At 42.0% G+C, this 16,215-nt stretch overlaps 1 protein-coding gene across 1 annotated transcript in view; it reads right to left on the reverse strand.

Moving 5' to 3' along the window:
* LOC130911349 (Krueppel-like factor 7) overlaps nucleotides 1-16,215 on the reverse strand; it is a 40,520-nt gene that overhangs the window by 12,346 nt on the left and 11,959 nt on the right. Inside the window, exon 2 of the mRNA XM_057829231.1 lies at nucleotides 3,692-4,292. Within this exon, the coding sequence (XP_057685214.1) occupies nucleotides 3,692-4,292 (601 nt within the window). The remainder of the gene's footprint in view (nucleotides 1-3,691; nucleotides 4,293-16,215) is intronic.

The following is a 16,215-nucleotide window of genomic DNA, read 5'->3' on the forward strand; positions in this document are numbered from 1 at the left end:
AGCCTTGTGTTTTAGCGGTTCCCTCAACCTGCTCCCTATCTAATTGTACCACTCCTTATCTGCAATAAGCCTATTCACAAAAAGCTCTACAGGGCACTGCTATTCCACGCCGACCCGTCTAATTCCAGATTAAATCGTCGCCTTTTCTCTGGCGGTAATTTATGGAAATAACAAGTAAGAAAAAGAGGATTTGAGTAATGACATCTTAAAATGTGTCAGGATAATAGCGCAGTGACTGGGAGAGCTTGTGGTACAGCTGTTGCTTCACAAAGAGGGTCGATGCCTTATATCCCTCGTGCTGTGCGACTTTTGTCTTAACTCATTATCACATTACCTTTTTGCATTTATGTCGATGTCGAAAACATTTATGGGCTGTGTTTGACAAAAGGCAACAGTAGGTGCTTGAAATTGCTGACTTGGCTGATACTTCACTGGTAAAATCAATCGTTGTGTCATTGTTCTCGTCTGGCTGCCATCTACATTTGCGTGCCCAAGAGGTGCAAAAGTCAGAAAGGGAGTTTTCTTAGTCTTTGGCAAACAAAGTACAGACAAGCCAACTTGAGCATGAGAACACAAACATGTACATGTAAGTTGTGAACTTTGGCGGACAAACAGAGGGTTCAAAATGCCTGAGGCCTGTACTTGCAACACGCTAACAGTAAAACCTACACTCACAACATGGGTCCAGCAAGAGACTCCTGCTTGACCTTGTTGACCCTTTTGGGCAAGTGCGCTCACCTGTTGTCACACTGGACTGGAATTCAGCTATTCGCGCAAAGTCACTCTCCACTTTTTATAGAAATATTAAAAATAGCCTTTGAAAACATGAACAGTACTTCATATTTGTATTGAATCGCCAGAGGTTGCTCTTGTTTCTTTACAGAATAGCGGTGTGCTCAGGCCTCCTGTCCTTTAAAAATACATTCTGTATGGGGACCGTATGGGAATATATGCAACTTTTCCACCCAAAGTAACCATGTTTTTTTTACAAATGCCTGTCAAAAGTATGGTTTCAAACTACCGTAATTTCCCGAATATTACGCGCACTTTTTTTCCCCAAAATCAACTTGTAAAATCATGGTGCGCATTATACATGGGTACAGGGATGGAGACAGAAATTTATATATACATATATATATATATATATATATATATATATTAGGGGTGTCAAACGATTAAAATTTTTAATCGAGTTAATTACAGCTTAAAAATTAATTAATCGTAATGAATCGCAATTAATTGCAATTCAAACCATCTATAAAATATGCCATATCTTTCTGTAAATTATTGTTGGAATGGAAAGATAAGACACAAGATGGATATATATACACTGACTGTATTTGTTTATTATAACAATAAATCAACAAGATGGCATTAACATATTAACATTATTAACATTCTGTTAAAGCGATCCGTGGATAGAAAGACTTGTAGTTCTTAAAAGATAAATGTTAGTACAAGTTATAGAAATTTTATATTAAAACCCCTGTAAATGTTTTCGTTTTAATAAAAGTTGTAAAATTAAAACTAAAACTAAAATTAAAACTAGTAGCCTGCCATTGTTGATGTAAATAATTACTTACACAATGGTCATGGGTGCTGAAGCCTATAAGATCAGTCGCACCCAAGCGCCAGCAGAGGGCGGCAAAACTCCATAAAACACAACATGTGGGCATTTCACTGTACTGTCATTTAAATCTGTCTGAGCGGGGCATGTGCGTTAATTGCGTCAAATATTTTAACGTGATTAATTTAAAAAATTAAAAAATTAATTTAAAAAATTAATCACCGCCCGTTAACGCGATATTTTTGACAGCCTAATAGATATATATATATATATATATATATGTGTGTATGTATATATATATATATATGAGTGCTCTCGGATTTCCAACTTACGTTCTCACTTTCATTTTACCGTATCAATCCTTGGAGGAAACATTTATCATGATGAAACAAGCAAGTTATACAGCAGCCTTTAAAAGAAAAATCACATCTGTTTTGTTTTCTGCTGGATTGTGGTAAATTGAAGAAGTTATCAGATCATATTATTACCGTACATATTGTCAGTTTACGGTAATGTTTTGAACTACCAATGTGCTATGCTTGTGCTGTGTTTCACCAGTCAGTAAAATGACATTTCTGTATCTGTACACGAGCTCTGTTTTCTTGTTTTCTTCTATTTATTGGTGCTAAAATTAGGGTGCGCGTTCTACACGGGTACAGTAATTTTCCCTAGATTTTACAAGTAAATTTGGGGTGCGTGTTATACACGGGTGCGCCTTATATTCAGGAAATGACGGTACTTAATTGTAAGTGTGCACAGAATAAATGCTGTACGTGCCAAACTTTGTAGATTTAGCCACTGAGGGGTAAATTGAGGACCACTTGCTATTTTTTAATAGCCGTCTGTGATACACTAAAGGTGGCTCAGTGATTCACTGTTTGGGAATCACTGCCATACGGCCAATCTTTGTTAACCAAGTTAACAGAGCCAAGTGAAGCATCTGCATGTTACAGTAACGTCTTTCCTTCTACACTTCTGCTACATTTGTATTTTGAGTTCTGTAGGTTATAGTAGCATTTACTTTCTTCACTTAGTACCTTCAGGGTGATTTCTTCATCGGCCTAGACAAGCCATATCGGGTTTGAAAGATGGTTTTAGATGATGGCAAGGCCTGCCCTAACACACAGCAGTATAAGCCAATATGGCATGACCTGCTGCCATAACTGTTATGTCTGAAACATATTCGTAGTGTCTGGATGATTACAGCCCCAGCAAAAGGTGGCCAGTCACTGACCTAGACCTGTAGGAGACTTCAGTGTGAGAATAAGGATTGTGTTGGAAATAAAGCTGGGAATGGCAGGTGGCCTATCCAGGTCAATCCATCCATCACCGTGCAGTTACTCAGATAGAGGACAGCTCTCCGACAGGGGTCTGAGTGGTCTGGGATGGAGATGGAGGAGTGAGAGAGTTATGGCTTCAGGAACACCCCCTACGCTCCCGTCAAAAACCTTGTCACTGGAGACTTCGGGTGGAAGGAGTGAGACAAGAGGTGGTTTTATTTTTGTACTATAACTGGATGTTTTTGTTTCATATTCCAGCTTACTCGCTAAAAAACACTATGGAGCCTTCATTAACAAAAGAAGTCTAACCGTCAGGTTTGCGGGAAGACTGGTGGTGTGTGGACCCAAATGCAGGGAACGGGAGCGAGGCAGATAGACGGTGCAGAAATTATTTAATTAAGGCAAGTAAAAAACAAAGTACCAACAAATAATGTGGAGATCCCAAAAACACCGCAGCAAACAAAACACAGGTTACTAACAAAAGACTGGGTATCAAAACTTACTGAGGGGAACACGAGGGCTTAGAGAAAACTGACGAGAACAGGTTTGGACGTGCACATGGAGATTGACAATGACACAACAAGGAGTGAAAAGAAACTGGGAGCTTATATACACACGCAGACAAGGGGTAATGAGACAACGAGGAACAGATGGGTAACACAGGAGGACGCAGGTTGGAGGATACACTAGGAGGTGAAATCGATGGGCAATCACAGGGACGGACTAAGAGGGAACCAACACAAAACCTAACACTAACAAACACAAGCCCGAATAAGCACAACATAACATGAGGAAGGGGTATGAAAAGCCTTAAAAATGTGTTCAGGTTAACACTAGTTCTTACCCGTGTGTGTCCTCTGATGGGCTTTTAAGTGGGAGCTCTTGGTGTAAACCTTCCTACAGCCGTTGAACTGACAGCGATGGATCCTCTTCTTGTTCTCTGGCAGCTCGCCTAGCACACAGGATACTCCCTCATCCTCGTCCTTTACCTGCACAGGGAGAGGGTGCGACGCCACCAGTCGAGCAGCACTAAGGCCGACCTTCCTGGCCACCAGTTTGAGGGTGAGCGTCCCATCAGCAGACGACGTTAGGGATGGGTTTGGTTTTACCAGATGCCGACCCAGTTCTGGTGAGGAGGGGGGTGTTAGGGAGGTGACGGCACTGAGCTGAGCCTGGTGAACACCTTCCATCCCTTCTGTGGATTCTGGTACCTTTGGTTCAGATTTTATTGAAGTAGTAGAGGGTAAGTTTTTCCGTGTGGGGCAGTATATCATCGTCTGAGGACTCGGGGGCTCATGTATGCTAGGGAGTAGTACGTCAGCTAGCTCTTCTTCGCCATCCTCCTTCAAGTAAGCTGGAGTCAAGAGTCCATCCAAGTCATGGTCAAAGAGTTCCGACAGACGTTTGGGCTCTGTCTGTAGATAACGCTCCAACTCCAGGCAGGTCTGGAAGAGACAAAAATAGAAAAACTCTTACTCTGCAGTCCAACTTAATAAGGATCCATCATTGGATATGCCATCATGCCCTTTTGGGGCAGGCTACATATTTGGCTGTCACAAGAGTGCTCACACACTTCACTAGAAATCTGTGGCAGTGATTACACACTGATTGATAGTGAACTCAGTAGGAGACATCTTAAACTGCACATAATTCTAATCAAACATTTCATTGTGCTGTGACGAGCATGCATGTGTCAGATTCCAGTGAGCTAAGATTGGAAGATTAATTCGACCGTTTATGGTTGGCTTCTTCGCAATTACTCTCCGCACCTAATCATAGAGGCCAAACAAAAGACCCCTGATTTGACGCTGGTGCCCTGAGGAGTCCATTATTTTACACTACGTCAAAAAGCTTCTATGAGGCAAGCTGGCCAGGGAGTGAGGCGTCAAATGTCCAAGGATAAAGCTATTATGTGCGGGCAGACGGCGCCAGTTTGATCCCAGGGATCGTTGTGTTTCACTTGTAGTTGCTAACCCATTTTGACAGCTGAGATGGAGGCGAGCTGCTCTAGCGGGTGCGTACTACTCCCCACTTCATTTGTGTGTAAATAGGCACTGACACAAAGAGTAGCTGGTCCCATTATCAGAAATAAGGTTGTACAGACTGAGCACATCAGAGACATTTACACCCCCATCCCCTTCTCCCCCATTTCTCTTCCATCCTTGTTTGCGCTTTCTAAAAATATAATCACACATTTCTCTTCATTTTGGGGTGGGGGGGGGGTCTGTTGCTAAGGGAATGAGTCTTCCAGGAACAAAAGCTTTCTTTTTTTTATTATTCTTTTTTTCAATGTTTACATGATTTGCATACTGACATCAAATTAAAAGCTACCTCCTCCCTGCGACACACGCCTACAGTACATGATTTCTACCTCACTGTCAGGGACCTCACTATAAATCTGTACCAAATGCTGTCAATAGAAAACAAACATAAAGAAATATTTCATATTTGTGCTCCTGTCCTACACATCCTCTCTACAGCATATTTGTTTGGTTTTGCCTCACTTTTCAGTCCTCTCATTGTGCTGGCTTCCCTCCCAAGGTGAGCACTAATTATCCTCCTAAATTTCTTGAGCAAAGCGCTGAGGACTGCAAAGCAAGGTGAGACTGTGTGTGGGAGATAGTCCAAGCAGACAGAAAAGAGGATAAGCGGGAGGGAGAGGGAAGTGGCAAGTGAGTAAAGCAACAGCGGCGACTCAGTGAAAGAAGCCAAGAGCCGAAGAAGGTCTTGACTTCATTTTCTCCACAGGGGAAATAGGGGAGTGAATCCTTTTTGGAAGTGTGACATTTGGTGTAAGAGGGTCCCTTTCAACAGAACTTCACACATACACACAGAAGCATGCAGTTGCACAAAAACACACGCTATATACAAGGTACAATCCGCGATGATGCGATGGCATGCTGGCTGTAACACTGCATGAGGTGGAGCGAGTTCAAGAAATGCGTGGGTCAAGTCTGCCTCACTCGCTTCCTCCTGTCGCTCCATCAGGCACCACCACCCCATCACGTCATGTCCCCCAGGTGGTGACATTAACATTGTTTTGAGAGAAGGTCATGTAGTTGATCAGCAGCTTGTGTGTGCACCTATGGCTGCACAATGTGGGTGGCGCTATGTCGTGTGTGGAGGAGAAGTATAATTATGCTACTCTGGGTAAAATTATTCAGCGCTTGTGTTTTTGTGCGAACACCTACTGCACGCTCATGCATAAACAAAATATCTTTGCTGATCTGCTACCCTGAAGTAAAGAGAGCGCAAAAGAGAGAGAGAAAGGAGACTACTTGGCGGAGTGCCTGTCTGGAGTGCCGGCATTTATTGGTCCTACACAAAGCCAAGTTCCATTTTCCTAATGGGCTTTTTGGTTTGCTTCCTTTAAGGGGGCCGGAATGAGGCGGGACGTTCTGTTGGCTCTTCCATCTGCCAACCACTGAGTGAAAGGTGGCAGCACTGATGCTGCATTTGTGGCATTTCTGTAACCATTTGTCCAGGTCTTGAATCTTTTGGCCCACGCAATATCATTGAAGGAAAAATCTGTACTGTAGCTGTGTGGGTAAATAGTTGATGCACTCAAAAAACTGATCCAAGCCCTTCTTTGATGTAACACCAGGGGTCGCGTTAACCGAATATTTTCCGTCATTGACCGTTTTTTTAAAACGGTGACGGAAAAAACTGAAGTCCGTCCGTCATTTTGACAGGTTGCAATTCACACCCCAGACCACAGGGTGGCGAGTGAGCATATTAATTAGCTATTGTCTCTATTCTGTCAGAATATTGTAGCGTCACCGGGGTCTGGCGGCGGCACCGTGATTGACACATCAACGCGAGGTTCTTATTGGTGCACCCGGCGTGCCAGTGCGTCATCCAATTGGTGGACTAGATTGCCGCCTGTGTATAGACCCCAATCACATGACGTCACAACTCCGCCCCCCTGACTGGAGCCGCCATATTGTGTGTCAGCTCGTCGTGTTTACACATTACCGCTACGTACATGCCGCCTATTACGGCGTGTTTTTCTGCTTGTTAACATTAATAATCAAAATGGTGAAGGCGTGTGTGGCGGTTGGTTGCAGTAACAGAGAAGATAGACGGAGAGACTTGAAGTTCTACCGTATTCTGAGAGACCCGAAGAGGAGAGCGAGATGGACTGCTGTAATTCGACAAGAAATCTGGGCACCAAATGATCTCCACAGACTATGTAGTAGTCATTTTATATCTGGTAAGATGCATTTAATATATATTTAGAAGATTTTGGGCTGACAACCACAATTAAGATCATTGTGTGACGTTGGTGATTGGGGTCTATATAGTTGCCTCTTTTTCTTTGGGGGCGGAGTTGTTGTTTTGTTGGTGTTGTTGGCGGTAAGCAGAGTAAAAAGACGGAGAAAAATACCACGACTTCGGTGTCTAATTTTTCGCCCCCAAGCAAGCGTTACAATATTAATTAAAAATGAATGAAAACCAAATACTATTGAATACGTCATCATTATCATTTTTAAAATTTAAGTGACGGGTAAAAATAGATTATGACCGGATTTTTATGACCCTGTCAGTCAAAATGACAGACAACGAAAAATGTCTAGCGCAACCTCTGTGTAACACATTAAATTTTTGTTTGATTTGCTAAAACAAATCTATTAAATAGGAAATATATGTACATTTGATAGTGTCAACGTAATAATGTAATCTTCACATTCAGAACTCAAAATGAATGCGTTTCACTTGAATTGTGACCGCCCATTGCGCATGTGCAAACAAAGCAACGCGCGCTCAGCCTCTGTTCATCCCCGTCTGGACTTGCTTTTTCACCGACAAGTTCGACAACTACTTTCGGCACTGCTGCGGAATGCGGGGTTATACTTTACAGAGACGCTCAAAGGTGCTGTAATCCCACTCATTGGTGAGTACGTGATTATGTAATATTTTTTAAAGCTTGCTGTGAAAAGACCGTGAGACAAATTTCACCGTTAGTGAAGTCAGACATTGCGGGCTTGCTAGCTAGCTAGCTAAACTACACGAGGGAGCGTTTATATAACTTGTGGAATGCGACAAATGGCATCGGCACTCTTGCACCTCGCATAATCTATTATATCGTGGGGCTAAATGTAACTGTGCATTTATATTTTGTATATGATTTTCTGTTTGTGTTTAGCGTTTTACTTAAATTTGTTTTCTGTTTTCAGTCATCTGCTGCTGAGGATGCAGAAAGGGACATCACCACCACAGTCAATCAGAAGAGATGGACATGAGGAGCCAGAGGACGTGGGAATTGTGATTGAGGGCATATGGATAGGCTGACTGGACTCAAATTAATTTAAATGTTTTTCAGGTTCTGTTTTGTACTTCTACCTGTGTTGTACATATATATTTAATACTGTATGTGTTTGCGGGCGTACATATTGCACTTTATGGTAAGGTTTCATGTTGGATTGGAGCTGGTTATACCATGCCTTAGCCTTTGCAAATATTGTATTTATTGTTGTAGTAGTACTTGTGATACTTTGTTTGAACCACTTTTGAAGTCAGCAGATGACTTTTCTAAATGTGATGGGTCATGCACTGTCTTCATCATAGAGGAAAAAACGTAAGAGAATGTTTTTCATCATTATTTTGATGAGTTCCATGTTGATGATAGGTATACTGTAAATTGAATCCGTTTTTGTTTTAAATAAAAACACTAACCAGATTTTGTCTTCTGTCTGATATGAGGGTCAAGTGAAGTACAAAAAAAATATTTTAGACAAATTAATTTGAATTAAACAAATGTAAATAAGTTGAAGCCAGTTAGTTAAAGTACTAATTTTGTTTTGGCTGTATTTGATAAAAATGAGTTCGACGAACTCACTTTTATCATATTACAAGGAGGTACTTAATTTGAGTTGGGGCTACATTACATGAATGGATGGAAATCCTGCCCAAAAATGTATTTGTATTCATCCAATGAGTTTTTTTTTTTTCAGTGTGTAAAAGAATTTATGGTAGACTGAGTGATGTTTACAACAAGGTAGAAAATGTGAATATTATTTTTCCAGGTTTTAGCTGAGATAGGCTCCAATTTCCCAGTCTTCTATGAACAATCGGTGCAGATATGGATACCGTATTTTTCAGACTATAAGTCGCACCTGAGTACAAGTCGCACCAGCCATAAAATGCCCAACGAAGAGGAAAAAACATATACGTATAAGTCGCACTGGAGTATAAGTCGCATTTTTGGGGGAAATTTACTTGATAGAATCCAGCACATAGAACAGATATGTCATCTTGAAAGGCAATTTAAAATAAAAAATACAGTGGAGGACAACATGCTGAATATGTGTAAAGTATGATAATGTTACATGATGCATGAACATTAATGCGAACGTGGCCGGTATGTAAACGTAACGTTGCTATGAAGAGTCATTCAGATAACTATAGCATAAAGAACATGCTAACAAGTTTACCGAACCATCTGTTTCACTGCTAAACACCAAAATAACATGTGAATTGACATAAAAATGTGTTAACAATTTCACACATAAGTCGCTCCAGAGTATAAGTCGCACCCCTCGCCAAACTATGAAAAAAAACTGCGACTCATAGTCGCAGAAAAATACGGTAAATGAATATTGTACTCCGCTCATCTTTATACTTGCATGTGAATTACAATTAATATTGCAACATTGCGGCAGTACAAATGCTAAATAATGTGTTTTACCAGTATTATTGTAGCTATGGTGTATGTATAAATGTCATGAGAATAGTTTCTTTCCAACCTTGCTTTGTTGTCCTATCCATACCAACAATGTAAGCTGCTTTGTGTTGCATCTGCAGCTAAATATTCTCAGCTGTGCATCACTTAGCAGCACTTACTTGCGTTTTTGCCCGAGTTGGTGTCTTGATTATACAACATAACGTGATGAAACAAGGATTTGCAGGACATAGGGGAAATTAAAAAGGCATTTCTCTACCTTTATGTTCATTCATCTATTTTAATGGGTGTAGAGTGCTGGGTAATGGCACGTATTTGTGCTAGGTTTTCTTTACATAGATTAGCGTAGTTTATAGCATTTAATCTTCTTTACGAGCCCCTTTAGCTTCTTTTGAGCAGCGCTTCTTTAAAAATAAATTCCCCAAAAAGCTTCCGAAATTACTGAAACAACCCATAGGTATTGTTTGTTGCACATGCACACCTTTGGTTTTAAAATACAGCAGGTGTGACAACAGAAGACAGACAGACTGCCTGCCTGCAAAACAGGCTCAGCCTCACCTCCCTTCGCTCGTGGGGCCCTCGGCCTGGCAGCTGATGCCCTCTCCCCCGTTGCCTCCCTCCACCCGCCTGCCATCGCCATCAAAGCGCAGGCTGCCTCCCAACTGTTAGATCCCCGCTACGCTGCTAATAAAAAGCCTGGGTTATAAATATGAACAGAGGAGCGTGCATAATGCCCTAAAGGAGCACCCAAAACACCACTAAACAGATAAATGTAATGGGATGGATATGGCTCATTAATTTTAGGATGCTTAGTTTTTACAGATGCTGTGATAGAGACAAGGTGTTATGAATAATATAAAAAGTGTTGGACTGCATTTAAATGCAAAGAGGTTTACATGGAATGGGAGGGGGAACCAATTCATCTGCTCTGTCCCTTTAGAGGCTGCACTATTGCTGAGTAATATGGATTTTTTTTTTCCTGATGTAAATTCTTAGACACATCGATTCTGCATTATTTAGCATAACAAGCGACATCCTGTTAATGGCAAGTCACAGATCAATAAAATATTTAAAAAACAAACTGTCCTCTGGAGTCATTTCAGATGTAACAGAATTTGTTTTGCGGTTGACTTTGCCTATTTTGTGCTCTCAAACTCATGAAGGTTTTCACAAATGGTGGGGAAAAAAAGCCCGCTAAAGCGTAGCATTTGCTTTTACTTACGTAAGAACTCAGGGTCAACTTTACTCTCTTATTCTTTTGATGCAGAGTCCTGCTGTGTGGGTTTCATCGGGGCGAGGTGCTACCGGCCTCCCATTGATCTTGGGTTGAGCCATCACTTTGAGGTGACAGCTAAATGACCATCAGCCCTGGGCGCTGACCATCTCACCATCATCCTTTGTGAGTGTGTATGTGTGCACATGTGTGTGTTTGCATTGCAGGGACTAATCGATAGGGAATGATGCCTGCATAGAGCTCATCAACGGTGGCAGTCGCAGCAGACAGACTGTAATCTATAGCTTCGCTGAGCAATACTTACACAGCGCACCCCCACCTGCTTGCACACAAAATCCAAAAAGATCTGCCCCTCCTCCCTTTTCCTGTTAAGCTCCCCTTTAGGCTTCTGCCCGTGCACCCCCTGCGAACTGCAGCCTCCCCAGAGAGCATCGCGGTGTCATCGCAGCGAAGCAGCCTCCGGGGCCCAAAGGGAGGCAATGCTTAATTTTCCTCAACACCAATATGTGCGCCCTTTGAGTTACCCGCCGTTCTCAACAGATTCACTGGCAGGGGTGCACATTTTGGCCAGGAGGTATCTTCGAGGCCCTGATGGGGCTCAGGAGCAGTAAAATGGAGGGAGAGACACAAAGAGAAGAGAGCTACAGGGGAGAGAGGAAGCTCATTTATCTGCCTTCTGAGAGGTGAGACATGTAGAGGAAAAGGGGAGGAAGTGCGAGGGGTGAAAAATCTCCCAACATTACGCTGCAGATTAAAGTCGTAGATAGCGAGTAGGAGATACTCCTGATCGACCAACAGCTACGTCTCTGCCAGGAATCGAGCCTTACCTAGCTACAGATAATATGTCGCGGAAACAGCTTAATTACACACACGGCCTTATCAGTAGACATTAGCCCAGCAGTGATAATCAGTGCCAGCGTCAGGCCCTTCCGTCAAAGTCTTGTGGCACTTTCAGATAGAGTGGGCACCAGGCTGATAACACACATCACTACTTGTTAAATCACAATTTGCTGATGGGGTTTGAGGGGATAAAGCACAAGCACTTGTAAAAACCTAACTTGTAATTTATTGGATATTTTTGGTTTATATAATCTGTAGTACAGCGTATTTTGTAGGGTTGTAACGGTACACAAAAATCTCGGTTCGGTACGTACCTCGGTTTTGAGGTCAGGGTTCGGTTCATTTTCTGTACAGTAAGAAAACAAAATGCAAAATATAAATGTGCTGGTTGTTTATCACACACCTTTGTGCTTTTAACAATAGGAACATTAGTCTATACAAAGATAGAATTCTGCTCAAAAAGTAGCGGGTATTTAAAGATAATCCAACAACAGTTTGCCTTTCAGACCCTGGGTATTGGTCAGCTTTCTTTCTGAAAGAAAGAAGAAAACAGAAGTCCTGTCCTAAAGAGAAAAGGAATCCCAATGACAAAGATTTTTAACAGGTATTTTACAAATGATATGCTTCAATGAATCTTTTTTTTTTTCTCATGAACGGTTTTCAAAAGCTTTATTGGTGGATTTTCTCAAGTTAAAGCGCCACACAGAAATTAATAAATTTAGGGGCCGTTTACATGGTGACTCTGAGAATACGAACAATTTCAAATTTGCATTTGCATTTGCGTCTCCATTTGAACAATGTCGCAATTCCGCAAGAAAACGATGTAGTATTCATGCCAGGCCCTAGAGGGCAGTGCAGATTTACTGGGCGACAGAGAATTATGCACTTTGACCCCACCAAGCTCCCTCAGCCCGGAAAAAAATATGCCCGCCCACTCGAAGCAATGTCATTTTTCTTTTGTTCAAAAAGGCACAAAAATTGAAACGTTCAACATATTTAATTTAAAAATATTATTAAAACAGTAAATTAAAGCTGACATTCCGCCATATTTGCTGTTTTTAATGTTTAGTAGCACCGATGCGCACGCCCAATGTGACGTGTACGAGTGCTGACATTAACAGCGCGGTCTTGCACGGCAGGAGCCTTTGATATGCATGCCGAGAAAGCCCCCCTCAACCCCCCGCAATCGGATTCTTTCACTTTGGAGGCAGGATTCAGAATTTTTCGTTTTCGCCTTCCGTCTTTGCCGGCACCATATGCACGCGAGGCGAGTCCGCAACTCAGTCATTGCGTCTTTGTGTCGCAGAGTCGCCACGTAAACTGCCCCCTAGTTGTGTAAGCAGGATCTGTCTATTATTCGTATTATTTAATTACAGGTGTTTTAGCTCAATTCAATTATTTCAATCTATTTTATTTAAATGGGCTATTATTTATTTTATTATGTGTTTATATTTTACAAATGTGATGTAGTATTCATTTATATTGTATATTTTATATTGTATAGCTTTAGTTCCTATCTGAATATTAGTTCCTACTTGTTTTGTTGTGGTAGGAGGGTTTTGTATTGAACACAGGGCCGTGTTGGTTATTATTATTGCAGACAATACAGCAGTAAATCAACAAAGACAAGTCAATTGTGCCCCGATCTACCACTCCAGAGATCTGATGGACTCAAAAAGTGTGTTACGATTGCGTATTAGTTTGAAAATCGACCGGATCCCCGTATTTTTACAAGAGTGACTTCCGGTCTGCCAGATCCTAGCTACCGGTAGTAGTATTGACGCAGGAGGGTCGCGTCTCGCATCAAATAATAAACTCTGCCGTTCTTTTCGCGTGCGTCGCATTGACCCGCTTCTGGGATGCGCCTAACACGCGGCCGCACTGCGACTGGTGTGCATTGCCTGATTGACTTTAACAACCGCGTTTCACTGAGTCCTCGCGGCGGCCACCTTGTCACGCTGTTGACGTTTCTGGGTTATATAGTGTCTTACCGTGTTGGTCCTCATTATAGTAGAGCAGACGAAGTAAATATAATCTACACAAAGAAACTGTAACCCGATCGACTCACAGGAAAAGTAAGGGTTACATTACGTCAGAAACTCGTTCGGTACGCCTCCGTTCCGAACCGAGCAACACGTACCGAAACGGTTCAATAAAAATACATGTACCGTTATACACTTAGTATTTTGTATTCAATTGTTGTGCCATTTTAGGCAACCTAGCCCAAGTTTTGTATCCCCTAATAACTATTATCCAAATGTTTTCCCGACTATTCAATCGCAAGGTAAAATCACTTCAGGCAAATCCTGCTTGTCCTAATAGATATAAGTTCAAATAAACTAAGGCCGCCAGAAGAAATGCATTAGAGCTAACTTTTCATAATTCGTACCTACCAAATTTTATTCTGATCCTTCTATGAATAACAAAAAAAAATCAAGAAGGCCATGAACACTTTTAAGAATATGCTTTTCTCATTTTTAACAGTATAACGTAAACACGTACAGTACTTATAAACAAATGTATGCATTGACTGCATTTGCAACAGGCTGTAATTACGTCCTGTGGCGCTGTTGTGGCTTATCATAGTCCTGAAAACAGTTGCAGATATTAAACCTAGGAGTGGGAACCTCTTGGCACCTCATGATACGATACGGTTTGCGATGCAAAGCTCACAATAACGATGATCTGACGATACGGCGATACAACGATTATCGATACATTGGTCAGGAAATCATTCTAGGATTTTCTACAAACAACTAATAAACAGAAAAACAAGTTTCTGCTGTGAATCGGAATGAGTTTCTCACGAGTAGATGTCCAATCCATTTGAAGTGGGAGGGTGGCAGCGAATGAACATTCGTTCATTCGATACCATCCCTCCCACTTTAAACGGATTGAACGTCTATGGCCGTCAGTGGCAGCCAATGCCAGGCAATGAGGTAATTTTGAGCCATTTAAGATCATTTACCTTTTGATATTGGGTATTTTATGGGTCACTTCCTGTTTATTTTGAGTAACAGAATAAGAAGTGACCTGGGAATCGCCCAAATGAATAGGCAGTGACTCAAACTCAACAGGAAATGACCTGTAAATGCCCTAAAATGAACAACAAGTGACCTGTAAATGCCCCGAAAATCGGACCGAATGACTCTGAATGCTCTGGTTTTGAATGAACAAACTTTCCCAGTCTAAATGGATTGGGCGTCGAGCACCGCCAATGGCTGCCTTAGAGTTAAATGAGACACTATTATGGTGGAAGATTTTGGTAGCAACTTGATGGTTCCTGCGATTCTTGACAGGAGCATATCGATAACCTTTTGGGATACAAAGTATCACGATATATCACCATTTCGATATTTTGTCACACCCCTAATCAAACCACTGTTTCACTGTCTTAAAGTTTCAAATATTTTGGATGAAAAGTCACAGATAATTTTTACACTTAACGGAAAGCAATCAAGGTTTTGACGTCTTGCCTTCTGGAGGACTCAGGGTACAACAAGTGGGCCGTCCATAAAGACCGAAGCCAATCTGTCTGAAAGGTGTGCGACAAAGAGTGGAAAATGTCTTTTTGTTCTGCTCGTAAGGACAATCATTTGAGAAGTGAGTATGTAAGAGGATCGAGAGCTCAAGACAGACAAGAAACGATTGGAGAGGAAGGATGAAGAAGGAGTAAAGAGGAGAGTGGCAAAGAGGATGGAGGCAAAGACGGGGAGGGGGAGAGGTATAATCCGAGCGACCAAAGCGGCAGGGAGGGAAGTCTCTTTAACTGGATTTGGGTGAGCTGTTGTTTATCAGTGTACGATTGGCCAAGTGGCCCCTCTTAGCTGTCAAAACCATCCTAATCTAATCACAAGCCATTTCAGCCATTTTCCACCAACATGCACGTGTGTATGAGGCAGGGACGGGCGTGCATGCAGGGGGGTCGGCGACAACAGCGGTTTTACAGCTTGCGCTGGGATTTGGGGAATCTGTGCTCCGGATGTAGGGGACCCCATTGTGTGGGGCAGACTGGCTAATCTTCATTACCGCACACAATGGCGGGTCCAAAGAGCAAGTCCTTGGCTGCAAAAGGCACGGGGAAACAAAAGAGTGGCGGGCGGTGAACGAGAGCGGGCAGGAAAGCGGGTCGACAATAACAGGGCGAGAGATAAAGGGAACAGTGAAGCGGAAAACTCTACTCTACTCTACAGCGAGCATCAGAAAAGGCAGCTCAGCACCACAATCACGTCCCGACTGCAACTGTGGCGCTGTGCCACCACTGATAAGGTTCATTCATACATGCCAAATTAGGGAAGCGTTTGGAATGCTTTCACCACGGGTACATCATGCAGCAAGCCACCAGCGTCTTCACTCTCCTAAAACACTCAAAAATATGACATTGAAAGCAGGTGAACACTAGTAGAAATACGAGTTTAGGGACTTGGTGATGTGCTTGTGGTGAAGTTCCTCAAGTTCAGATTTTTTAGTCGACATTACTTTTCCATGAAAAAGCTCATCACATTACTGATATTTTCTGAAACCGCTTCAGTATAGAGTTGCCTTAAGAAAAGATACATATTTTTCAAGATGAGGGATATCATTTGGATGATTTCAGAGTTTCAGACATAAC

Source organism: Corythoichthys intestinalis, chromosome 2, assembly GCF_030265065.1.
Source record: "Corythoichthys intestinalis isolate RoL2023-P3 chromosome 2, ASM3026506v1, whole genome shotgun sequence".
Taxonomy (NCBI): domain Eukaryota; kingdom Metazoa; phylum Chordata; class Actinopteri; order Syngnathiformes; family Syngnathidae; genus Corythoichthys; species Corythoichthys intestinalis.